The sequence below is a fragment of the Mixophyes fleayi genome, chromosome 2 (assembly GCF_038048845.1).
Source record: "Mixophyes fleayi isolate aMixFle1 chromosome 2, aMixFle1.hap1, whole genome shotgun sequence".
Taxonomy (NCBI): Eukaryota; Metazoa; Chordata; class Amphibia; order Anura; family Limnodynastidae; genus Mixophyes; species Mixophyes fleayi.
Window position 1 is genome coordinate 125,242,058 of NC_134403.1, and position 26,150 is coordinate 125,268,207.

Here is a 26,150-nt window from a genome sequence, read left to right on the forward strand (position 1 = left end):
TGTGTGTACCGCAAAATGGCCACCGTGAGTCTGCTCGGCGCTATCATTACTATGCCCAGGTGCGTGAGCCGCATACCACAGCTGTCTCACCTCCTAAGGAGTGTGAGCGCTGTTGTTAGCCCCTCTTGTTGCTCATTGTCTAGGGGACGCGAGCGGAGTGGAGGGGGCTTGCCGGCATGAATAACGGACGGGGAGGAGAGGCTGCTATGGCTTCACTCCCCTGTCCGATAAAAGAGCTGGGGCCACGGGCACTGCTGTCATTGGCTAGAAATGCGTTACAGGCTACTTTTAGGTAGGAAATCTGGTGCCCCTTGCCCGATGACCAGTGATCACTGTGCCACCACAATTGGCCCCTGTAAGCTCGTCTCTAGGGAAATGCCGACAGAAGCGTTCAGTAAGAGAGAGAGGCTTCTTCTTACTTCATGCGGGATCCGGAGTGAGTAGAGCAGAGAGTCTTAATCACTCACCTGGGTCTTGAGTTCGAGCCCCACGATGCATCTATAAGGAAATAAAATATAAACCTGAAAATTCTAAAACTAATTGGGTATAGGTAGAAGCCTATACCAAAGTGACCTTTGCTCCTAGTCACTTTAAAGAAACTGAGGAAACCACAAGAGAGGAGGGACATAGTAGGAGAGGAGAGTAAAGATCAAACAAGTTGATAAAGTAACAAAGACTCATGGACCCACTACTATACACCAATGTCTCGCAGTGTCCCCCAATGGCATGAAAGAGAAATTAGTGGTAAAAACAATGAATGGCAGTTACGAAGATTATATTTTTTCTCAAAAGCTTTCCATATCATCCAGGAGGACATTAACAATGGGTTATCCAAAACATCTTGGGTCAGCACAGCCTTATGTGTGTGCAGGAAAGAGATTGAAATCTAAGTCATTTAGAAAAAAGCAGTCCACAGAAGTATGTGAAGGATGAAATGTAGCAACTCTCTGAAGACTCGTAGAGTACTGGTATAATTGTATAGTTTAAGATTAGGGAGGTTAGTACCCACATCTGAATGACCCTGCTGACATTTGGCTACACTAATGTGCAGGTGTTTATTATGCCAACTAAACTTGCGGAACTCATTAATAAGCTGTCGTTAAGGTTATAGGTAAAATTTGCAGGTTTTGTAAATTGGATCATTGTCAGCAGGTTGATTCGGCCCAGGTAAGACGGTGGAAGTTAATTCCAAATATGTATTTCCTCCAAAACACACTTAATAAGCAACATCATATTAATGGAATTATAACTGCTGTATATTTTTAGGTAATTGGATCTCTAAGTAAGTGAGTCCAGAAATCGCTCAAGATCATTTTAGATGTTTGCACCAATGTGGTGCACTAGTAAAATTAACAAAGGCATCGGACCTTCTCAGGTGGCCATTCCTTGACATTGTGACTCTTCTTAGTAAGAGCTGTAATGGGAGCCACCAAAGTAGAGTTGCCTTGAAAAAACTGGCAGCTATAATGGGGGAAATACTTGAAAGTGTTGAATTATTTTCAGCCCAGATGGTTGGGACCAATGAATAATGGTTTGGACTTTCTCTGAATGCATTTGCAGTCCAGTGCTTGAGACAACATAGCCAAGAAAAGGGATGCTCATCTACTCAAATACACACTTCTCAAATTTACAATATAAATGCAAAGACATGAGATCCTCCTTAACATAGGAGCAAAGATTTTTAGAAAAATTGGGATGTCATCAAGATTGACCATTAAAAAAAAACGTACAGATCTCCAAAAATTCATTAAATACTGCTGGATCCTTGCAGAGACCAAAAGGCATCATGAGATATTGTGTGACCATTCATTGCCTTCTCTGCTAGGGATCAAGCTCCATGAAGATCGAGCTTGGTGAAGAAGCATGCTCCTTTGTTGTGATCATATAATTTAGTGATGAAACGAAGAGGCTAACAATTTTTAATAGTAATGGAATTCATCATCATTATCACTATTTATTTATATAGCGCCCCTAGTTCTGCAGCGCTGTACAGAGAACTCACTTACATCAGTCCCTGCCCTTTTTGGTTTACAGTCTAAATTCCCTAACACACACACAGACAGACACACAGACAATTTGTTAGCAGCCAATTAACCTACCAGTATATTTTGGGATTGTGGGAGGGAGCCGGAGCACGCGGAGGAAACCAAAGCAAACACGGGGAGAACATTCAAACTTCTCCCAGATAAGGCCATGGTCGGGAATTGAACTCATGACCAAAGTGCTGTAAGGCAGAAGTGCTATCCACTTAGCGACCATGCTGGTCCTCTATAACCAATACACTGGGCACTTGACGAAGAACAACTTGGCCCCTGCTGGTGAAGATTTCCAAATAAAACTTTTCTGAAGAATCTCTTTAATGTATTCTGTCATAGCTCAAGTTTCTCACTCAGTGATTGCAGAAAGTAAGAGGCAGCAACAACCACCTAGGATAGCAAACACAATAAAGGCCTGGTCCTTGTTGAATATATTTACATAAATTGTCTTCACTCCACTTCTTTACACACTTAGAACATCCCCATTTCATGAAAAAGACAACAATTTCATGCTAATAAAGGTCCTCAGAGAAAAATATGTTTTCCTGATCCAGCTTGAACTGGAGATTTTCCAAAAACCCATTTGAAAAAAAAAACCTGAAGACTTCATCTACCGCTCCCTGGCGTGACCCAGGGCCGGGCTAAGGCAGAGGCAGAGGCAGGGTAGATTGCTGACTTTTGCACACCTGCTTTAGGTTTGGGGGTGTAACCTCAGATCTTTGGCTGAGCAATTGACCGTTGTTTCGACTTTTAAATTTAAAACCTGATTGAGACATTGTGGAAGATTACTTTCTATAATGGGTTGTGTATGTGCATATACAGATAAGCTTTGTACTACATATTAGTCACTAATAAATCAGCACTAGGCAACAGGCTATGAATTGAATTGTTCATTAGCCACCTGCCAAAAGAGGATTTTTTACTCACTGTAAAATACATTTCTCTTAAGTCCATTGTGGGACACTGCAACCATGGGGTATAGTCAGGGCCATCTTTTCCACTGGGCATGATGGGCAGGTGCCCAAGGGGCCCCATAGGCAGGGCTTTTAATTAGAATAAATAATCCTGCAAAAGAAAAAAACCTGCAAAAAAAAACCTTCAAGGGTCACTGAGCAAGTACATGTATCCCTGTCTCTATATCTATATATGGGGCCCGGTGCACTGCTTTGCCCAGGGGCCCATAATGCCCTGGGTATAGTAGCTGGACTTGGAGCTATGGCTTAACTATTAAATAGTTAAACTGTTCAGCAGATAACTCCTCCCCTATATATACACGTCTATCATCTGGAGCCAACCTTCGTTTTATAACAAAACCCAAAGAGAGAAGGACTAACAAGAGAAATACATAGAACATAAAAAACAGTCATAGCAAAGGGACGGTGCACAGTGTCCCCCAATGGACTCAGAGAAATGGATTTAACTGAGAGTATAAAACCCTCTTTTCTCTTTCCTGAAATTGGGGGACACTAACCATGGGGACATCCCACAACTGCCCCCTAAAGGTGGGATTGCGCTGAAACAGGATTGCGCCCAAAACTAGCGTCACGAGGTGCAAAACCTTGCAACCCGTAAAATTTAGAAAAGATTTGGACAAGTCACTGAGTAGCTGCCTGGCACAATGGCTTGGTCAAAGCACCATAATGCAATGCCTACGACGTACCAACTGCCAAGGTCGAATGAGCTTTCAAACCAACCAGCACTGGTCTAGCCTCCTCAATATAAGCCAAGCAAATGGTGGCTGCTATTCAACTAGCAATAGATTGCTTCAATGAAGTCCAGTCTGGCTTATGTACATCACAGAACAAAAAGGTTATTAGTTTTACACACTGAAGCAGTACAGTCCACACAGCATCTGCACCTAAATCCAAAAGGTGTAAAGATGCACCAAATGTAGAAGATCTAGGACAAAATGTCAGTACGACAATCTCCTGGTTCAAGTGAAAATGTGATACCACTTTTAGCACAAAAGATTGCTTTCTGCAAAGCACTGCCCTGTCAGAATGTAAAACCAGAAAAGGTGGGTTACAACACAATGCTCCCAACTCAGACACACAACGAGCAGAAGTAAAAACACAACCTTCCATGTAACATAACAGAACAACTGACTCCAAAGGCTCTCTAGTAAGAGCCCTGAGCACCAAATTAAGAACCCAAGGCTGTACAGGATGTACAAAGGGGGCTGAACATGTAGAACCCCTTGTAGGAATGCCATTAAGAAGAGGAACCTGAGCCAGAAGATCTGGACAAAGAGGTAACCAATAAGGAAGACCAACGTCATCCCTAGGATGTCAGACAACCATGTTCTGCACAACCAAATAGAGAGTCACCAGTATGGTGGCTACCCGTTCTCTCTATTCAGTTTATATAATACTCGTGGAAGCACTGGGATCAGCGGGAACATGCACACCAGGTGAAACATCCATGGGATCGACATGGAATATGTATACCTCACCTTGTTGTCCCTGGATCTTGCGCAGAAATAAGGAACCTTGTAGGTGAGATGCCATGAGACCTCTCTGGCAGGCCCCAGCACAGAAACAACTGATCAAACATCCCCGCATGAAGGGGACCAGACTCCTGGATGAACCCTGGTTTTGTGGAGGTAATCTGGCTCCCAATTTCAACCCCTGGGATGAAGATGGTTGATATTACTAGAACAGGACGTTCTGCCCAGAACATGATCTGTGCTGTCTCCCACATGGCCAAGTCACGTGTTTCTCCCCTTATGATTCAGGTAGGCTACAGCTGTTGCACTGTCTGATTGGATGCTTAAGAGCTTAGCAGCCAGGACCCCCTGAATTCATAGAAGCGCTCTGTAGATCGCACTTTGTTCCAGGACATTGATGGGCAATATGGATTACATGCTAGACCAGAGTCCCTGAAACTGAAGAACTATGACCGCTCCCCACCTGGACAAACTGGTGTCCATGGTGACTAAGGTACACTCCCAAATTTGGAAGGACTGACCCTTTGTAAGATTTATTCTTCTCAACCACTACAAGAGCCAGTGACGTGTGGTTATGGACAAAGTGATGAACTGCCTGGTCCGGTGGACCATTTCTCGAGAAGCTCCCACTGAAGCAGCCTAAAATAAAAGTGTGCGAAAGGCACCGCCTCAAACACAGACACCATGGTCCCAAGCAATTTCATGCTGCTGAGAAGAGACACCTCCCATCTGGCAAATAAGGCCATGGTGGAAGAACACCTTCTGACACAGTGTATTAAAGTTGAGGCTAACAAACCTCATCTGTTAGGTTGGAATCAAGAAAGATTTGTGAAAATTGCGAATCCAGCCATGTCTCTCCAGAATGTGAACTGTCAACTGATGTAAATGTTTCAGAGCAGATTCTGACGGCGCCTTTGACAACAGGTCGTCCAAATATGATATGACTTATGCCCCAAGAATGCAGGAGACTTGTCATAATGGTCATAATTTTGGTAAAGACACTTGTGGTGACAGCTAAGTCAAAGAGTAAAGCTTGAAATTGGTAGTGCTCATTGTGCACTGCAAATCAAAGATGACACAAATGCCCCTCCCATATAGGAATGTGTAGAGTCATTTTTTATATAAAAAAAAATGCAAGAAACCCCCCTTTTTTTTTACCTCCGGCGATCACTGACTGCAACGACTATGTAACCTAGAAGCCAAACTGGTTTGCTGAGGGACCCAAGATTCAAGATAGGACAAAACAATCCGTGTGGTTTTGCGACCAAGTAAAAGTTGTAGTAAAACCTCAAACCTTTTTTGAGATGAACAGAAACTACCACCTCAGAAGCCAGAAATTTCTGAATAGTTTCTATGAGTGCCTGCCTTCTGAGACTCCAGAAGGGATAGCCTGTGGGTAAAGAATTTGTGATGATGGAATTTCACAAGGTTATGTTATAGCCTCTTGTCACCACCTCTCTTATACAGGCATCAGAGGTTGAGGCCAGTCATTGGTTCAAAAACTGCCAAAGGTGAGCCCTCACCAGAGACATGGCGGATCGTCCAGTCATGCAGAGGTCTTGTCAGGCGGCTTTGGAGCCCTGCGTCTGGCTGGCCCCCTGCCTCTATCCTTGGAAGAGAGATCGGAGTTAGAAACTATGGCCTGTTTTGTTTCGGGAATATGGCAATTATTCCTCTGTGAGGAGCAAAGGAAACATCCCAATGAGAAAAAATCCTTAGCCAGAACCTAAACGGACTTAGTTAAGGTTAATGCCAGCCTCGCCTGGAAACCCCACTAGTGGTCAGCGCTAGCTCTGAATCAGGTACATGTGTACAGTTTTGAGAAGAAAAAAGTAAACCTACCTCTCGGTTTGAGATATTACCCAAGTAAGTTCAGCTATGGATGTCGGCTGTAACTTTGCCCGTGCTGGTTACTCCATGTTGGCAGATGCAGTCGCAGAAAAGTGCAGATCACAGCACAAAATAATTGAGAATCACATGTAGCACAAGTATGACGTTACACAGACTTTCCAGCAGACCCTCTAGTAAACGAACCAAATAAAGGTGTATATTTCAGTTAATGCCTATTCTGTATTGTACATACAGACAAAACTGTCACTATAAGAGCAGAATCACACATACTACTGTAGCTAAGCATGGTAGAACAGTGTGTAGCAGCCAACAAGTAAAGCATTACAGCCCATCCTTTGAACAAACGTTATCAAAGGAGGGAGCACAGCAAAAAAACAATCCTTCAAGTTACTTCGTGCAACAAACATTAATCACTGTCCTATCACTATGATCGCACAAGGTGTACTGTACTCTACTATAAAGGACATTTACCGCAGAGGTGCCTGCCTGGGGTGTAGTACCTATTAACGGTACTGACTACCCAGACACAGAAGAGGACGACTTGAGGACTCCAAATACGTAGTACAGCCACCTGCAAAAAAAAAAAAAAAAAGCTACTTACCAGGATGCAGATGACTTGGATGAATTGGAATTGTAGCTTTTTCATTTTTATAAACAATTTTTGTTAAAAATGCAGTATGCATCAATCTCCAACTTCTAAAGCAAATATCTACTAAAGAAACCCTGTTAGAATAGTGTAATAAACCAACAGTACCCAGAACAATTCAACCTTATAAATGTACTTTGGCTACATTACAAGAGGTGATATTCGATGTAAGGTAAACATGAATGATTTATTTCTAAACATGACTAAGCTGAAGAAGCAAAAATCACAGAAACAAAGAAATTAGCTATTTCCTTTAATACATTTGTATTACAGAATGTCAATTACAGCAGGACAGTGTTTCCAGTTAAATAAAATTAAAAACTTTTTATTCACCCCCCTCCCAAATATAAAATTACTAAATTAATATTTTGAAAGAACAATATGATCAAAGCTTTAAATAACACCACCATTTACCACAGTAATCATGACCACCAATACATACTCTGCTTTGGCAAAAAAAAAGGTTGTTTTTTAAACAGTGTATAAACCCAAAATAGCAAAGACTGTATATGTCTTTGTATTGCACTCATTTATGTACAAGAATAAATTGTAAAGACAAAAATATATACCAGATAAAATGAATAAGCACATTTGTCACAATAAAAGTTTTCAGCGATGAACATTAAAAAAAATGCATAGAAATGTAACATGTTTATGTACAGAAAGAATGATCTGCGTCAGATAATATATACACTCAGATTTCCAGTAATATCATTTCTGGACGGACCTGCAGAAGCCGCGTGAATTTGTGCAGAGGTGACTGTTTCGAATTTCACGAGTGGTTTGTATAAATTGCTTTTGGAAGATCACAGACTAAAATAGACAATCCATAATACAAACAACGAAATGTGATCCTTAACAAACATTCGGTTTCATAAAATTAGTGTTCATGTACATGTGGAGAAGAAACCTTAATTCCAGTTGCACAATAAAAACAAACAAAATAAAACCGAAAGAATCTGTCTTTAAAAAGACCATTTAAAATCAAGCATAAAACAAAAAAGCGCAATGATTATGTTAAGACTTGCAAACTGTGCTTGGTCACAAAGCTATGTAAACTTTAGTGTAACATTTTATATTATACTTTATACATTCCTTGACATCTACTTCACTTGACCTACTGTGCTGTTCCTTGTGACTCTGCTTTGCTTTGAAGCAGTTCATTTTGCTAGCATAAAAATATTTAATAAACTTTTCCTTTTTAAGATATTGAAAAATAGTTGGTATTGCCAAATGATTAAAATAAAAATAGATGTGATGTTACAGCTCCTACTATTCACAACAATCAGTTTGGCTGGCTAAACCCCTTCTTGTAAAGTAGTGGTGATGGTAACGTGAAGAGGACATTTATTGATAGTGGACCATGAGCTCTGGAAAGTATCCTGAGTTAGCTGTACGAGAGGCATTGATGTGAAATGAAGGCGGACTTTCATGCAATGGATGAGGAGTTAGTCATTCCCTGTACGGTTGTGCTTGTAGGAGTTCCACTTATGGCATTAAAGATGTGGAGTGAATTCGGCATAACACTGATCTTTTCTTCTCCGCACCATATCTTTAGGAAAGAGAAAGAAGAAGAAATGGAAAAGGTTTAACACTCCTTCTAAAAACGACATCACCACCAACATTTAACAATGAAATAATTGGTAAGCACAATATAGAATTTGTATTGTTCTACTGGGTATTCATGTATGTGTACATGACGCCATGTTGAAGGGATTCTGTCAGCCCAACAGGGGGGCCTTAATATTTGTATTAATATAAATATTTAGCACAGGGAGATTGGTCTGTGTGATGCGATTACAACATTTCCTTCTGTATACTGTGTTTGAGCACCAACTTGTCAAGTGACAAGCAAGAGAGCTTGTACATTACCCAAAATATAATTACTTAAATAGTACTAAATACACTAATACATGGGTCCATTAAAAAACATTAATTACATTTTCAACATAAAATGAAATAGTAATACTAAATATCATCTTTTGAGTATTAGAGTAATAGAGTATGAAGGTTTTTGCGAATTACACCAATAGTAAATCATTCTGTATTTAGTATAGTATAAAAAGAATGATTTATTAGGGAGGGGTACGTATACCCGATGACAGTAACTACGACTAGACATAAAAATAACGATTAACATCAGTGCAACAGTGAGTATATATGTACATACCATAATTGTAGATGTACAGCATCTCTGACAGCTCTTATACCCGTCACGTCTAAATAGCGAATAAACAAAAGGCGGCAACTGGTAAGCACGTCATTCACACTGCTGACAGTGCGATTGCCGCTTTTAAGGCAGCAATGGGTGGACCCAGTGCCAGAATACATTATAGAGGCGTTATTTTTATCTCCCTGTTTTTGTTGTCGTAGTTACTGTCATCATGAAAGTGACTACCACTGCTTTATTATTGGTGTAATTCTTAAAAGCTTTTATACTCTTTATTACCCTAATACTCAAGAGATAATATTTATGCTATTCAATGTTCTATTATTTCATTCAGAATTTACCTTTATTTAAAATATATGGTTAAAAACAAACATCAGAACACCATTTTTGGTCTATGATTCTGTATTTTGCTCCTTTAAATTGTTTAAAATATTTGCATGAGTCGCAAGCATTAATGGTCTCATCATAGCAATGCACTATTTAACATGAGACTGCATATACTGCAGGTTCAATTCATTAATGAGATGTTTTCATTCATACAATTGGAACAAAATGATACTCCACAGTGTGTATGAGTTTTTAGTGTGTGTTTGGCAAGTGCAATTAAGCTCAAAATTAATTGATGAGAATGAGTCCTTAGATGTACAGAAGATTTTGCATTAAAACTATTTAAAAAGAAAAGGACCAGCAAACATGCATAGAATAAGGCAAAGCAGAACAAACTTGTATTACCATCCCATCTGTTCATGTGTGCAATAAAGGAAAAAAGAAAACACAAAGATAGCCAGTTACTCAATAAAGAAAGTTACATAGGAACTATTGGGATGTAACCAGAAACATGTTATTTAAAGAATACACAGATATTTACAAAATACTTTGTTGGTCTTAACCCAACCTCCCACTGCTGTGCTATTAAAAAGTAATATTTAATTATTTCCTTCCCCCACAAACAAAATCATACTTCACAGCTCTAAGAGACGGTGTAAAGAAGTAATGGGCTGCATGTGGACCTCTAAGCCTTCACCTCTGGCCCTCCAGTTCCTTCCTGCTTTATTGTCAGACATGTTTGTTATAGCTTGTAACACTGCTGATATGTTATTACACATAGGTGTCTCTGATTAAATGTATTGCTTTAAATTGTTACTAAGATTAATGGCAGTGTTGTGCCCTTTTGAACGTTAAAGTGCCACACCATGCAGCCCTTGAAGTGCATCAGGTTGCCTATCACTGGTGTAGAGTGTTAGAACACAATACTGATATGATAAAACAGAGCATGCCAGTTGTCCTTGCTGGCAATGACCCTGCGGTGTGGATGTACCAATCTGCAGTCTATAATAGACATTTGTTACCTAGCAGACTGCAAGAAAAACATAGCTTTGCACTGTCAGAGTGCTGCAAATTTGTGAAGCAACGCCATTATAACTAGTTTGCAATTTTCCTGTCAGATTTCAAGTAAAAACACATTTGCTATTTTGGATATATTATTTAGCTTTGTAACAAACAGGAATTGCATATATTTATATATTATTAATATTGAAGGTTGTGCAATACTTGTGGAACTCAACCAACTAAAAAGGCATTCAACCATTAAAATGGTACATGTCATTCTTGTGAATATTTGTTACAGATTTTGAGTGTCAATCAAACTTTAATCATGTGTACCTCTAAATAATTTCAATGGAATGAAAATATTTTTGTATCATGAAAAAATTGATCTTAAAAAAAATAAATAAAGTTGACCCAGGGTAAACGTCCTCTTACTCATATCTCCCAAACACAATTTGTGCACAATCTATAATTATATTTGGATTGAAGCACATATATTACTAGACACAGGTTTTAGGTAAAGGCTATACCCCCACCACTAACTGAAGGGGCTACATTTATGAAAACTCGTGCAGAGAAAAAAGTCATTAATATATTCAGTACGTACCTGCTCATGCATTATTTCAGAAAGTTCTTTGACCATCTCCCTGTAACTAGCTTTCAGTTCTTCTTGATATTCAAACTGATTTTCTTTTATAAGTCGTTCATTCACACATAAAGCCTGACCACATGCTTCAACAAATTGCCTAGAAACAATCATACACAATTTATTCAGAGCCAAAAAGTAGCAACATTTTTTTTCACGTTTGCTACTATTTACATATGGGCAAATACTGCTTACATCCTTATTATATATATGATAACCTAAAGGAAATAGCAACACCCTTTAAAAAACACATTAAACTTCCCACATGGTTTGAGATATAATTGAAACAATACGAATGCTGCTATTATAACTTAGATAGCACAGTTTATTATTTAAAACAAAGTTCATGAATTGTGCATATATTATGAACTCATTTCATTTAGACATTTCTAACAATTCTACAGTGTTTGGTGTGAGCCACATAAATCTCCTACAAGGTGCTTGAGCCCCGATATATTATCTCCACTGTAAGTGTTTACATATATTTTTACATATCAGGACTAAATAATAATCTAGTCCTCATCAAGTCCTAAAATTTGACAAGTCACAGATGTGACAAATACCAGATTTTACTTACTCATTTATTCACCAAAAATTAAGTTGCCAAGAAGAAACCATACGTGAACTAGTAAGATCACTCCATGAAATTGAAGCTTGTACAACCATCTTTATCATCATCATCATTTATTTATATTATTTATATAGCGCCAACATATTCCATAGCGCTTTAGCAGCAATAATTTAAAGTTATTGATTTCTGAATGCGTTTATTCCATCTCCTGCATTGTATTTGAGAAAGTCTGGCCCACTAGTCCATACAACAACACTACAGATCACGGATGTTGATTTTTGAAAATGGCTCTCTTTGGGTCCGAGCCACAGCATCGCAATGGTGCTGAGATCTGGCCATTACAAAAGCTTGATTCTTTTATTTATTTTTTTTAAAATCCTGTCCTGTTGCATGATCAGATTTCAGACAAGCTTTGGACAGATTGCCTCACAATACTTTGGCATGAAGAGTAGTTCATGGAGTCAAGACCTTTTGGCTGAAAAACAACCCCAAATGCTTGACTGTCGGTATAATATTCCTGTGGTGGTTCTCTGTGCTTGGTTTTCACCAAACAACTCCACTTTAATGTAGTCTGTCCTGAGGACATAATTGACATAATTCCAGAAGTCTTGTATTTCGGTCAGATGCAAACCACAAACTGCAAGTCATATTATTTTTTCCTTGAGAATAGAGGCTTTATCATGGCCACCCTTCTAACAAATGTCATTCAAAACAAATGTGCACACCTTAGAAATGCATGAATGCACACACTAACTCACAGATGCAAGTGCAGAGTAAACGCCCACCAGAGTTCACATTTAGTAACCGCAAAAATCGGATTGTGCTAAGAAACTCCCCACCCACCCTCCATGGATTCAAATTTATTCAATGCAAATTAGGACAATCTCATTCTTCTAAGACATCGGCCCCAACTTAGACACTAAAATGTATCCTCACTTTGCAGACTAAATTCTACTCCTGAGAGTATTCTTCTGAACATGAGCTGCATGCAGTCTGTGAAATCTTTTTGCCGATGCCCTTTTATGAACGTCATACTTGTTCAGTCTTTTTTTGATGGTAGAGTCATGAACTTTAAAAAATACCGTATTCACAGAGAACTGTAGATTCCTGGCTGTACCATTTGGGTCCTTTATTCTACAGTTTCTTGGAGCATCATACAATCTGATGTTAGGGTGAATTTGCTGGAAGACCACTTCTGAGAAGATTAGGAATTGTCTTCAGTGCTCTCCATTTCTAAATTGTCACTCATTTTAAAATGATGGACTGTATATCATTTGGAAATTGCCTTAAAACCATTTCCGGACTAATGAGCAGCAACAATTGGTTCTCTGACATCATTGCAGATGTCTCTTCTCCTTTGCATAATATTAACACAAAAGTGAAATACTCCAGACTGAACTGACAAATTTTCTGCTTTTATGTAGCGGTGGTAGCCCTTCCAGATGATCAAATATTGATGTGCACTTTATTATCAGCAATTAGCTTTCCCATCAGCCTCTTTATTGATATAAAACCAGAAGGGTGTACTTACATTTTCACACATGGCTTCTTCATGTTGATATATTTTCTATTTAATAAATAATGACATGCTTGAACTAGTTGCTGGTCCTGATTAATCCATTAATGAATAGGATATTTGATATGTGTGTGTATTTACACACATAGTTAGAAAGCATGAGTCAGGAAGCTTCAAGCTTTATTATGAGAGCTGCAAGCTAAAAGACCATAGTGAATCCGATTATATTGTGGGGTATTAACAACATGAATTAATCAGCAAATACAGACTAATCCAACTTTGCTTTACAGGGCATTTTAATTCAAATCAAATTATATATTACCTGTAAAACTCTTTTAGTTGCTTTATTTTGTTGTCTGCATATTTTTTAGTGTTTGCATCATCTAAGAACACTCTTGCATAAGCTAAGGGACCTGCATTGACCTGGTGGAGAAAAAATATACAAACTGTTACAACTGACAAAAGTAATGCAAGAATCATAAAACTGTACATATGCTGTAAAGCACGAGGTCTTAAAATAATGGTTATCCCCAGAAACATTTCTAGGCTATTTACCTTGAAGAATGAAATGCAAAACTAATACACCGTAATTAATCATTAATTTTTATTCAGATTAACATCAACAAAACATATCTACAAGCCCAGCTTGTAGGGCAACCAGAAATAGTTCCCTTCAAACCAACAAACATTTCAATTTGTTCTGTACACCAAACTAAAACAGAAACGGTGTCACTTCCAACACGATGCAATCTCCCAATAATACAGAATCCACTCATTTACACTTCTGCAGGAAGAAAAATTTGCATTTTCTTGTAATTGACCATCTACATACTATCCAAAATTTGCTGTGGATCACTGTACTATAAGCAAACTTTGCATAATAAAATAAAATCAATGACCTTTACCATAACACAAGCTTGACAATTGTTAGCTGAGCGCATTAATGGATTTACGAATGCTACTTTCCAAAAATAAAAGTGGTGGTGTACTTTGCTTGTCACATCAAAGCCAAGTCTTCCAGTCACATCACACAGACTAGCTTTGCACATACATAAAGTGACTTATGTAAGAAGCACTAGTGTACTTAAAACAGCATAAACCAATGTAGCAAAACTCACCTGTACACTGACACTGCCCTGCAGCGTTAACTGTAATTTAATCATGTCCACTTCTGAAGAGGAGCAAAGCTGTCGGAGCTCCGTGACCTTCCTACTCATTTCATCAATGGCTACTTCTATGGGGTTCAGATCTGTGTGGTGCTGATACATCACAGGAATCCGTTTCTTCACATAAGGGAAACAGTGTATAGCTGCACAGAGAGAAGGTCAGTACCACATGAGACAGCACATATGGAATATGGACCAATAGAGAAAGTGATTATCAGACACACTCAGACACACACACACACACACACACACACACACACAACGCTGCAAGCAGGTTTCACTACTTTATTTGTAACATTTTTATACACAATGTTTAAGAAAACATTACTATGCAACATTTACCAGTTATTTAATTCCTCATACATACACTATATATGACCTGTTTGTTTACCGGTAAGTATAGTGCGGCGCTTCCACTGCTCTTCTACATCTCCTTGTCTCTTTCCAGAGAGGGTAAATGGCATCTCAAACACAAAGCGGCGGATATTGTGACTCTTTTCAAACTCTGTTTTCCTTTCCTGCAGCTCTTTGTCTTCAAAGTAAGGCATGACGTGAGTGACCTGGATGTAGGCGTATTTGGAGTCCAGATCTTTTGGATTCACCTTTTGGGGGAACAAAAGATTTTGACATGAAGCTACTAAATGTAATTTTGTCATAATCAGCGGCCCCTGCTTTATTATGGCTATAAATGGGCCACAGATATCATCCACATAAAAAGTTGGATGTATATTGCATTTCAGACTACAGCAACTTCTGTAACCTCCATAAATGCATCTCCCAGGGCATGTGTTAGAATGTCAAACATAACTGTAGGGATTTTAATAAGGATTTATTAAACAAAATGTTAACATAAAAAAGACAACAAATATTCATTCATTTATCATAGGTCCAGAACGCTCCTTATTTGGTCATACCTTGCCAGAATTTTGTATCATTTTGACATTTTCAGCACCAAATTTGTCAGAGTAAAGCTTGAGCAGTCGTTGGGAGATCTCTGACAGTAGGGTCAGTTTGGGTTCCTTGTAGATGTATTCTTTCCCATCTTCTTCCTCAAAGAATCCCTAAGATATGTGTTTGTGTTAAAATGATGTTTAGCAGAAAAAAAAGGCTGAACTTAGAAAAAACAAAAAACAAAAAAACCTAACAAACCCAAAACAAACAAAAAATAAACTGAAAAGAAACTAAGTCGGAGAAAACAAAGTGTAAACCATTTTCACAGAACAGAACAATATGGAATGTACTTCTTATATGATATAGATCACATGGTAATGGGCAAAAAAATAAGAAATACATTACATTTATAAAAAATACAAACGCAGATACAGATGCAATGTATTATTTTTTATATACAATGATTTTGCAGTTAATCCCTTGCAACTTTGTTATAAAACAAACTGTTTCATATAAGTATCAGAGTTTTGTGTTTTACACTGTGCCCATTATGAATTTAAGAATCTATTCACAGTAAGAAAAAATCTCAATGGTTTAAAAAATAAAATATAAAATGTGTCTCTTTACTCACAGATTTTTAAAACCAGTAAAGTTGAGCAATGTATATAAATAGGCATGTCAGATTTCACCTGGAAATCTCAAAGATAAAACTATTAAAATTATAATGATAGTCACGTCTCTGCCACATCCCCAGTGGGAAAGTTTGGGAATCCTATGGGAATATCTGTATTTTAGTGTTGTGGCATGACTTGGAAAGAGCAGTTCATGTCCAACGGTACCCATGAGTTCTGTAAAGAGAAAATAGCCAAATTATTGGAACAAATCTAGTATGGCCATTGACTAGTTGGGATCATCTCATTAGCAGAAGTGCCTTGTAAGAGGGGAATGGATTAAACCAGGCCTGGACAAATTTCTCCAAAGCTTAGGAATGAGGGGCAAATGTTAGAAGCCATCACATTTTCTTACATAAAATATATAAAGCTGCACATAAAAAGTATTTAGGGGTGGGGCAACAATACATTAATTATGCAGCATATTACATATTATACTAGACAATGACAGCATTTAAATGTGGACATTATACAGCCCATATGAACAACATATTATTCCAGCCTGTGGTCCCTCACACATAGTATACCAGCCAGAGCCCCTTCCCACACACACACAGTACACACCAGCCAGAGCCCCTTCCCACACACACACACACAGTACACACCAGCCAGATCCCCTTCCCACACACACACACACAGTACACACCAGCCAGATCCCCTTCCCACACAGACACACAGTACACACCAGCCAGATCCCCTTCCCACACACACACACACAGTACACACCAGCCAGATCCCCTTCCCACACACACAGTACACACCAGCCAGATCCCCTTCCCACACACACAGTACACACCAGCCAGATCCCCTTCCCACACACACAGTACACACCAGCCAGATCCCCTTCCCACACACACAGTACACACCAGCCAGATCCCCTTCCCACACACAGTGCACACCAGCCAGAGCCCCTTCTCTCTCACACACACACACAAGCACTACACCAGCCAAAGCCTCTTCACTCACACACAGTACACCAGTGGGAGTACAATTCCCACAAACACAGTGCACCAGCCTGAATCTGCACTTAAAATAAAAACAGTATACAAGCTTGCTCCCCTTTCAAACACAATATGACAGCATGTACCTTTTAACACAAATGCATAAGTATATCAAGCCTGTGTCCTCCCCAAAATGTAAAATCCCAACCTGAGCCTTCATATACTGGCTGAAAACCATCTCAAGTTATTTGATTTTCATAATGCTGTGTTATATCAGCAACATGAACCAGATGCCTACACAGGAACCCAAACAGAGGGGTCACCAAGTTTCCCGATGGATGACGGAAGTATGGCTCTGGGTGCAGTAAAAGTATAGCATTATTAAATACCGTACTTGACAACTGTACGTGTCATGTACCAGTTGTAATAGTTTACAGACGATGCAATGAACAGCAGGCTACCATGTCCCAATTGTCAGAATATATTTTTTCAGCTCACATAGGATTTGTCCAGCCCTGGCTTAAACACATAGGGGCAAATGTATGCAATTAAGTTTTATCCTTGTATTAATTTATTGCATATTTAATATATTTAACGAAGCAATCTGATTCCAAACAAGTGTTTGGCCTTTAAAGGAAGAATATAATATTTACAATGTTTAACAGAGCTCTGAAACAAAGACCTGTTCATATAGTGAGTTTCCATTACTCACTTTTTATTTAAAATGAGCCTAAGTTGATTGAGCTGGTACCACATTCAGGCAGATTATTTATCACTTAGATCTGAAATATGTATTTGTATTAAAGTACTATTTAAAACGGACAGCTGGGAGATGTATGTATTGCTAGCTTGTCTGATTTTTTAGTCAGGCTTTGCAAATTTCATCTCCTACTTAATTTGTATTGTATTTCCTCCCAACTACCTTTGTATGTGACATCATTAAACCTTCCAAAAACCCGATGGGTCCAGGTTTCACTGTTGAGTCGAAGTGTTAAGTGGCAAAGAGCAATTAAAAAAAAAAAAAAAAAAAAGTACATTTTACAGAAAAAATTAAACCTAAAACAGCTAAAATTGCTATATTATACAAAAGAATACTTTGACAAATAAACATGCAAAAAAATAGCAAAATCCAAACGCCCCCCTCTCCCACCACCACAATATTTTCACATTAAAAGGTATCTCAAACTGCATGCAATATCTTCTATGGAAACTACTTTGATTGATAAGTGGTTTCCATAGAAGCTACATACTACACTATAGCTTTCTATACTACTACAATTTGTGTGTATGTGTAAGAAGTGCACGGGATATTCATCTGCACTGAGCAGCTTGTTTTGTATTTCAATCAGCAAGAGAAACTTTAGAAGAGTAATCTCATTACAGAGATTTCTCAGAGACATTATAAGATCATGTGGGAGCCTCTTTCAATTACAGCAATTTTAAACTGATGTAAAGGATTAACTGAACCCGAATAAGAAAACATCTCCCAGTGAAATGGAGGTGAACAGAACAGGATGCAATGGAAGAGGTAAAAACTTTAATACAGGGTATTGTCACTGCATTGCCTACATGACCTTTATACTACTGGAATTACCTCCACATCTGTTTCACTGTCTGTAAACTGGTATTGCTATAAAATTATGAGAGAGGGATAAAACAGAATAAAATGACAATTATATTGATTGTTGCAGTGGAGCTGCACACACTTTTACCAAAAGGCAAACACTTTCACAAACAGTCCGGATGAGAAGCCTCCACTGAATGAAGCAGTGAGCAGTCTACTGACTTGCTGTGAGTGGGTTCAATGTGAAACAAATGGCACACCAAACTACAGCCATTCATTTTTATAGTGCATGCATTAAAACATATACAGCAAACTCTGCAGATGAGAAGTGTAAAGTACTCAATCTGTTTGTGGCACGATATGCAAATGTTACCAACCTCATACTAGCAAACCACACAGAAGCATAAATTAGATCTACTGAAAATGTGTCAACCAAGACTGACAACAACTTACCGCTGCCTTGAGACAGTAACAAAAAAAAGAAAAGAAACAAAAAAGAAGCAAAGAGGTTTACAAGTGCAAGTCTAGAGACATTGTAGAAGTCACGGTTTAGGAATAAGGTTAAAGAAGAACTCAACTTAATTTTGTTTCCCTGAAATACTCTCTGCACCAATCTGTGGAATCACACGATTGATGCGTATCACCCTCCCACTTTCTGAGCCTTTACTTTATGTATTCTTCAGGTATAATAGTCTGGAAATGCTTAAATCTGACCAGGACTCAGTCATGGTGTTGAGTGAATTTGGACAGGTAATGGCCACTGTCCAACTAATTTCAGTGAGTTATCTGACCCAAAAATTCTTGAGAATGCACCCTGGCATGTCCCAGGGAAGGGGTTAAAAGGATAAAGTACGGGAGGGTTTTCTTTTAAAAAAAAAAAAAAAAATGTTTTTCACAAACTACTCAAGTGCAGAAAGAAAAATCTTACTTGTCCAAAGAAGGCCACTCTAAAGTAGGTTCCCAGAAGCCTCTTGCCTGTGTGCATCACCTCGGTAACTTTACTGTAAGCCCGATGCAGCGTATCATACAAATGGGCAAGCCTCTACACACCCAAAAAAAAAAGGAAAGAAAAGAAAACCATAGGTGAAACTTATTTTTTACTTTTTATTTTCTAAGGACATACATTTTACAATACTGGTTTTACAAGCATAATAAATGTCACATTTATGAACCCCAAAAAAAAAACATATGCAGGTTGTTGGTTATTACAGGTTGTGTAACGAAGCAAGCTAATTATGTAGCCACCTTTTAGATAATACCTTAACATAAAATGCTTTAATACACATGCCCAGCCAAATTACAGCATAAACAAATATACAAACTACAAGACGCACCTGTCTTCATAGGAAAAAAATATATATTTGTGCTATTTTGTTGCCTTCTTTAGCACTATTGTACTTTGAAATAATATATTTTAATGACTTAATAAAATGTGCACATATATTTAAATTAGAAGTAAAGAACACATCCTTCCCAGACGCAAAAAATTGGGCACCACAAAACTTTACTTTTAACGAGGCTGAGTAATAACGCAGAGTACCAAAATAAATCTATTTTTGGCATCTCCGATATATTCTAATATTGTATTGGAAGCTGCCTCTTTTGGGCCCCAGAACAATGGTACACAGACAGTAGAACAATGGTTCTCTGATACTTTGGTTCCCAGTTAAACAAAAATTGAACACACTGTAATAAACAATAGACATTACATCAGTGAGTGGGAACAAGAGGGTACAACTTCAGATCAGATGTTTATTTCCTCATTTTGTTTTAGGGGATGAGGGATATAGATATATATATATAGATATATATATATATATATATATATATATATAACACAAGGCATCTTTTTAGAAACATTTTGACATGAAAGAAGCATTAAAGTATAAAGCTATATTGAAGCTTTTGTGTTTATACCATTATCAAAAGCAATTGCAGTTCATTCACTTGATTTAGTGTTTTCCATAGTATATATAATGTACCTTTGCGCCATCATACCAATCTGTATATCTGGGTGATGGCAAGAATAAACAAGAAAAAGAACAGAGAATACTCATATTATGGTACTAATGAGTTCACCAAAGGATTAGGATTAATAAAATATATACATTTTATTCATAGTTGTCTACTCTCCTGGAATTTCCGGGAGAATACCAAATTTTTGGGAGTTCTCCTGGACTCCAGGGAGAGCAAGGCAACCTCCTGTATCCAGCTCTCTTTGTTGGTGAAGTGGGTGGAGCTAAATGCGTCATCCTGACCCTGTGGCTTCTGTGATAGGCTGAAATTGTCAAAGAATAGCATGGGGGCCTAATTATGCGATTCGCGCTACCACGCCCCCATGACGGAGCCCCCTCCAGAACAGCTTCTTACAAAAGTCGGCAAGTATGATTTTACTGACAGATATTAAAAACAACTACAACATTGTTAATGAGCTCCACATAGGATTAAGAACTAATGTAAATGATTAAAAATGGAGCCATAAAAAGGTATTAATAGTAGAACACCAGACAGATTATTAATGTATTTTCTTTTGTTCCTCATTAGAGACAATTGATAATTGTCAACTGTTATAACGACATACCCAAATAGCAAACATGATATGAAATATTGTGTAATATCTCATTAATAAAAGTTATCAAAATAAGAAAAAACACTATCCACACAACTAGAAATGGTTGTTCAAAGAAAAGTGTATAAATAATGATACTAATTACCTGTCTTATTAACTTTTCACTTAAATGCAAGGTGAATATATGCAGTGAAGAAATCATCCAGCCATAATAATAAAAACATGAATAAAGTAATAATAATTTACAAAATAAACATCATATGACCATGAGGTAGAATATGTTTTAAATTCACTTATATTCACTTTTTACTTTTGCATATTTTAGATTTTGCTGAAGTAGTACTTAGGCTAGACGTAGTTTTTAATTTAATTTATAAAATGTATGTATTTTATTAATCATAATACTATGAACTCCTCGGTGCCCCAATATGAATATACTTTCTTCTTTTTCTTGTGCCTTGAACATGTCTATATAAAAGTTCGATAATGTTCTATGCTGTTGTAACTACAACAAATAACAAATAATAAACATGAATAAATAAGTAGACATAGGAGTCTTAGTTCAAGTGCAGATTTGTTACTACTGTGTTTTGTGTTTAGATGGGAAATAGGTCTGTTCAAGGTTTAAAATTAGACATTTCTTAAGAAAAAAAAAAACCAGTACAACACAGAGGACCTTTTGTTATCAATTAAGCAGTAATCGCATGAACAATGAGTAACAAAACATTTGTTCATAAAAATAGAAATCCCCTATTATTTATGTATTACTCCTACCATTTGTTCCTCTCTAGTAAATACTGAAGAAAAGAGTGTTTAATAGCTCTGCTTTTTCCTTCGTATCATTTATCAATTCACCCATATCAGTTCTTCGGTCCTATATTATCTTTTTTAATCCTTTTGCCATTTATATACTTAAAAAACTTTTTGGGGTTTGTCTTACTTTCTTTTGCAACTTGCCTTTCATTTGCTAATTTAGCCAATCTAATTTCATTTTTGCATGTTTTATTACATTCCTTGTACCTACGGAAGGACTCACCTGACCCTGCAGATTAAACAATTTAAATGCACGCTTCTTCCTTTGCATTTCTTCCCTTACCTTTTATTTAGCCACATTGGTTTAGACTTAAATCTTGTGGTTATATTACTTTCTGGTGTGGGCCGCAAACGACCTTTCACTGATAATCAGAGTTCAGAAATGAACAGGCCAAAAAAAAACCTCCTTAAAAATGAACATATCACTATTTTTCATGTTAACTATAACTAGTGGACATATCGCTAAAGCCAACCATTAAACAGCCTCTCACCCCTCCCATTTTTGAAAATATTAGGTATAGAAATATGACCACTCTATAGCCCATCAGCATCAGTACGGACTTATTATTTGTTGAAGAACCTGTGTGCCAATGCTAAGGTAATGCTTAATAACAGCAGTAGAAAAGAGTCATAGGACTAATATTAGAAACGGAGGGGGAAATTAAATTCCCCCCAGAATAACGCTGCGCTAAGTGTATTATGTGCACTATTACTGTAATATCGGTAATAGTGCTCAGGTCACGTTACTTTTTACAGTAACGCAGCCAATTGAATTCCCCGTGAAAGCTCAGATGCACAAAGATGTAAAATAAATACCTCAAAATCCCTGCGCTTTTCATAGATGGGAATGATGAGTTTGTAGATGTCCGCAATCAACTCATAACGTTCTGCTTTCCACAGTCCATCTGCACACTGCTCCAGTAGCTCCATCAGAACATCCTGTTCAAAATATTACTCATCAGCATTGCACACTCATGCAACCATCACGGTAGATAAGATGTAAGAATTACTTTATGTTAATGTTAATTGAACACAAAGAAATGTGTAAAGACAATAAACAGGACATTTCTTATGTTACTATGAAATTACCACATTACCACAATGTCGTATTACACTCTTGGCCTTGCAGCTTGTCTATACATGCACACAGGAGAAAGAAATATTTTCCTTTTATCGTATGCAGTCCCACAGTGTTTCAACAAGACCCTTAATCATGTATTCAGGTCTCGCTTGGTGATGTCTCTTGATGTATTCACTAAGATTATGCTACCTAAGCTACAGACAAAACTACCCATTTAAGTGATAATAGACTTATTACTTTGTAGCCGTCCTTAAAGCTACATTTAAGCATAACTATAAATTATACAAGACATTCCGAATGATATTCCTTTCACAGAAAATTATATGCAGTAAGCATTTCAAGTCATGAATATAGTACATGACAATGGAGGAGAGAGTCATGATGCTCCCATCATGTGTACAGTTACAGTATTTGTCACAGTGACTAATAGACCACACAAAGCATGAACTCACTTTCTGGTAACTGCAGACCAGGTTACCACAACATGAACAGATGTTAAACTGCCCGTGACTAGGAGCACCAATCTATGAAGGATACCAAAAGTAATAATTGTAACTAACATGCAACCTGTGTAAAATAAAATGTTCAGTTATTGTTCCTGAAGAGACATCTGGATTAGGCAGAACCTTGGGATAGCCCAGTTGACTTATCAGTTACAATGTGGTATGACTAGGCTATGTCAGTGTGCACACTGTTGGATTTGCTTGTAATTTTAAATAAGGACCTAAAATGTTTCCTTTGCAAAACATGGTATCCAATGCAAATAATTGTGTATTGACCTTATGGGAGAAGCATTATCGAAGCAGGAAAAACAACTTGCATAGTTGACAATAATTTAAAATAGGTTCCATGGACTTTGCATCACATATGATACTGCCTTACCGGACCTTGGAGTACTACAATCCCAATGTTGAAAAATAGGGACCATACATAGACCAATCTTTACAACAGTTGGCAACTGTGCAAATTGACGGTCAAATAATACAAGTATTTGGGCAAACTGTATTACTTCCCATTATTTTTTAAGACGGCCCCGAAACAGTGTTTTTTTTTCTTTGTGAGTGCTGTCAGTGTGTCTGCACAAAGAACGTGCTACGGTATGGTAGTGTCCTTTTTATGGTCATCAAAGTTATGCAACAAATCGCTGTGTTCTATCAAAGAGCAAGTTTGTCCCTTATTAACTTATTAATTGTGTGGTTTACATTTGTCCTTGATTTTCACTATTTTTCATAGTCCCTTGAAAAATGCAAAGTCTAGTTTTAACGGTAATTAAAGCTCTATTACTAACTGGAGCTAATTAGCTCCCTCCATCGGCTGCATCAAGCAGCGTTTTCTCCCAGGGCTCCAGTGTTTGCCTCACATCCTTGGCCGAAAACAAAGTGTTGCTAAAGAGTGGAAGGGTGTGTAAGATGCCCCAATCATAGACACTGCGGGTGCTGACTGACCCTCCCCATCACACCTTTCTTCTGCAGCCATTTTAAACTGGTGAATGAAAATGTTCACTACTTTAGGGGAAAGAAAAGAACACACTATTGTGTTCCTTTTTGTGTCTGCCTATTTGCACCTACTGGCAAATGTAATCGCTAGTTCAAGCCTGAACTCTATCAAAAAGTGAGAAGTCATACAGTTTGTCTTGGAAAGTGGAAAGTCAAGGCAAAACTAAAACCATATATATTATCCAGATTTATTTATTTTTTTCAAAACTTTTGGGGTCATTTAGAAAATCTATCTCAGTAGGCTCAGACTGATTATTGTAGCATTCAGGGAACCAAGTGGAAAGCACCCTAGGAGAAAAGTTACCTCAATTTGTGATATAGCAGGGCATTAAAGGATGTATATATTATAGATTACTGTGTTCTTAGCTAATTTTTCATGATATGTTTTATTACATCGTTTTATTATATTAAGAACTTAAATCTATTTCTACGCCGCTCTGTAAATTCGGCTATAGGCATGTGCCTGGTGCTTGTTCTGTTCCCTGTAATGAGCCCAAGGTTCTATAAGAAGCACATGCTTATTTATTTTTTGGACTGATTAAATTACTGTGGATTACAATTTTAACTGTGTATTATTCCAAACCGTCACATCTTTATATCTCTGAGTAATAATAATAGGTGTAAGACTTTACAATGTGTTCCCTAAGAGACTGGCATGGATCCAGTGTTGTAATTGTGACTAAGTCTTAATTATTTTAACCCAGGATCTATCCAGTCAAATGCGTAATAGCTGTATGACTTATAAATAGTGTTAAATATTTACTAAATTTATGTTTTAAAGATTAAAGGTTAAGTGCACACACTGCAAAATAAAGATTCTCTGCTGTACAAGACGCTGATAAAAAATAGCCCTACAATGCAATATTTTTTTTTTTATTACAGTGAATCAGATTATGGGAAACAGCAAGTCCTAGGAAAAACATTTCCATCCAGATCACATGTCCCATTAATGCATTACCATTTATTTTAAAAGGTCTTCACAGATTATTAAACTTGTGAAAAAATATTAGTGTTAATGTTTGTAATATCAATCTTCCCTCATAGGGGCGTATTCAATTGTTAGCGTTAACAAACGAGCGCTCGAAAAATTTTAGCGCTTTTCGCGCGCAATATTACCGTATAAACGGTAATATTTTTCGAGCGCTCGTTTTTCAGCGTTAACGCTCACAATTGAATACGCCCCAAATGATATGGTCACCAATGTAATGAGTGCAAAGAATCCTCTTCCTAGCACATCTGGATATGTATTAATAGGAAATGCCTAATAAGGTATACACTAGTCTCCTGACCAAAAACATGGCAGCTCTCATGACAGCAACACATCACCATCTGGCTGAATAAGCCAGAAATTCCAAGACAAACTGCTTCCCTGTGAACAGCTTAGAAACCACAGCAATACATGCCCCTCCCTTAATAAGGATTTTGCTTACTGTAATAAACAGCAGAGGGTAACCTACAAGTTACTAAACAAAAAACGACCATATTTAAGATAAAGTGTATGTTAACACAACTAAACATTTTACTTTTGCCTAGCTAATCCTTGAACAGCATATTAGCCCTGTAGTTCCCATTACTCCAGAAATGCAGGCAATTTCCATCTTGATAGACAGGATACAAAGCAGAAGGAACCATTCTCACCCTATGCTGTCAGGAGCGATCAGTTTGTAGAAAACATGTCTCTCAGATATACTTGCAAGGTCTTAGGAAGTACCCCCAGAGTAATGCAGGAGAGAGAAGCTCCTCTGTTCTG

At 37.7% G+C, this 26,150-nt stretch overlaps 1 protein-coding gene and 1 long non-coding RNA gene across 14 annotated transcripts in view; one reads left to right on the plus strand and one right to left on the minus strand.

Annotated features, from left to right (window-relative positions):
* Window positions 1-25,319, plus strand: LOC142141444 (uncharacterized). Its single transcript, XR_012688673.1, has 3 exons — window positions 1-59; window positions 8,538-8,622; window positions 25,283-25,319. It is a non-coding gene; the product is annotated as an uncharacterized LOC142141444 (long non-coding RNA).
* The window catches only part of DOCK9 (dedicator of cytokinesis 9), a 214,057-nt gene continuing 195,122 nt past the window's right edge, over window positions 7,216-26,150 (minus strand). For 8 of the 13 annotated variants that reach the window (XM_075199942.1, XM_075199936.1, XM_075199940.1 and 5 more), the window contains exons 46-54: window positions 22,640-22,762; window positions 19,370-19,483; window positions 18,472-18,507; window positions 15,289-15,435; window positions 14,766-14,976; window positions 14,327-14,517; window positions 13,531-13,631; window positions 11,083-11,221; window positions 7,216-8,531 (exon numbers count right to left, since the gene is read on the minus strand). In XM_075199942.1, coding sequence (XP_075056043.1) covers window positions 8,409-8,531; window positions 11,083-11,221; window positions 13,531-13,631; window positions 14,327-14,517; window positions 14,766-14,976; window positions 15,289-15,435; window positions 18,472-18,507; window positions 19,370-19,483; window positions 22,640-22,762 — 1,185 coding nt within the window. In that variant the 3' untranslated portion in view covers window positions 7,216-8,408. The remainder of the gene's footprint in view (window positions 8,532-11,082; window positions 11,222-13,530; window positions 13,632-14,326; window positions 14,518-14,765; window positions 14,977-15,288; window positions 15,436-18,471; window positions 18,508-19,369; window positions 19,484-22,639; window positions 22,763-26,150) is intronic. The other 5 variants (XM_075199945.1, XM_075199939.1, XM_075199935.1 and 2 more) reach the window with 1 other exon arrangement.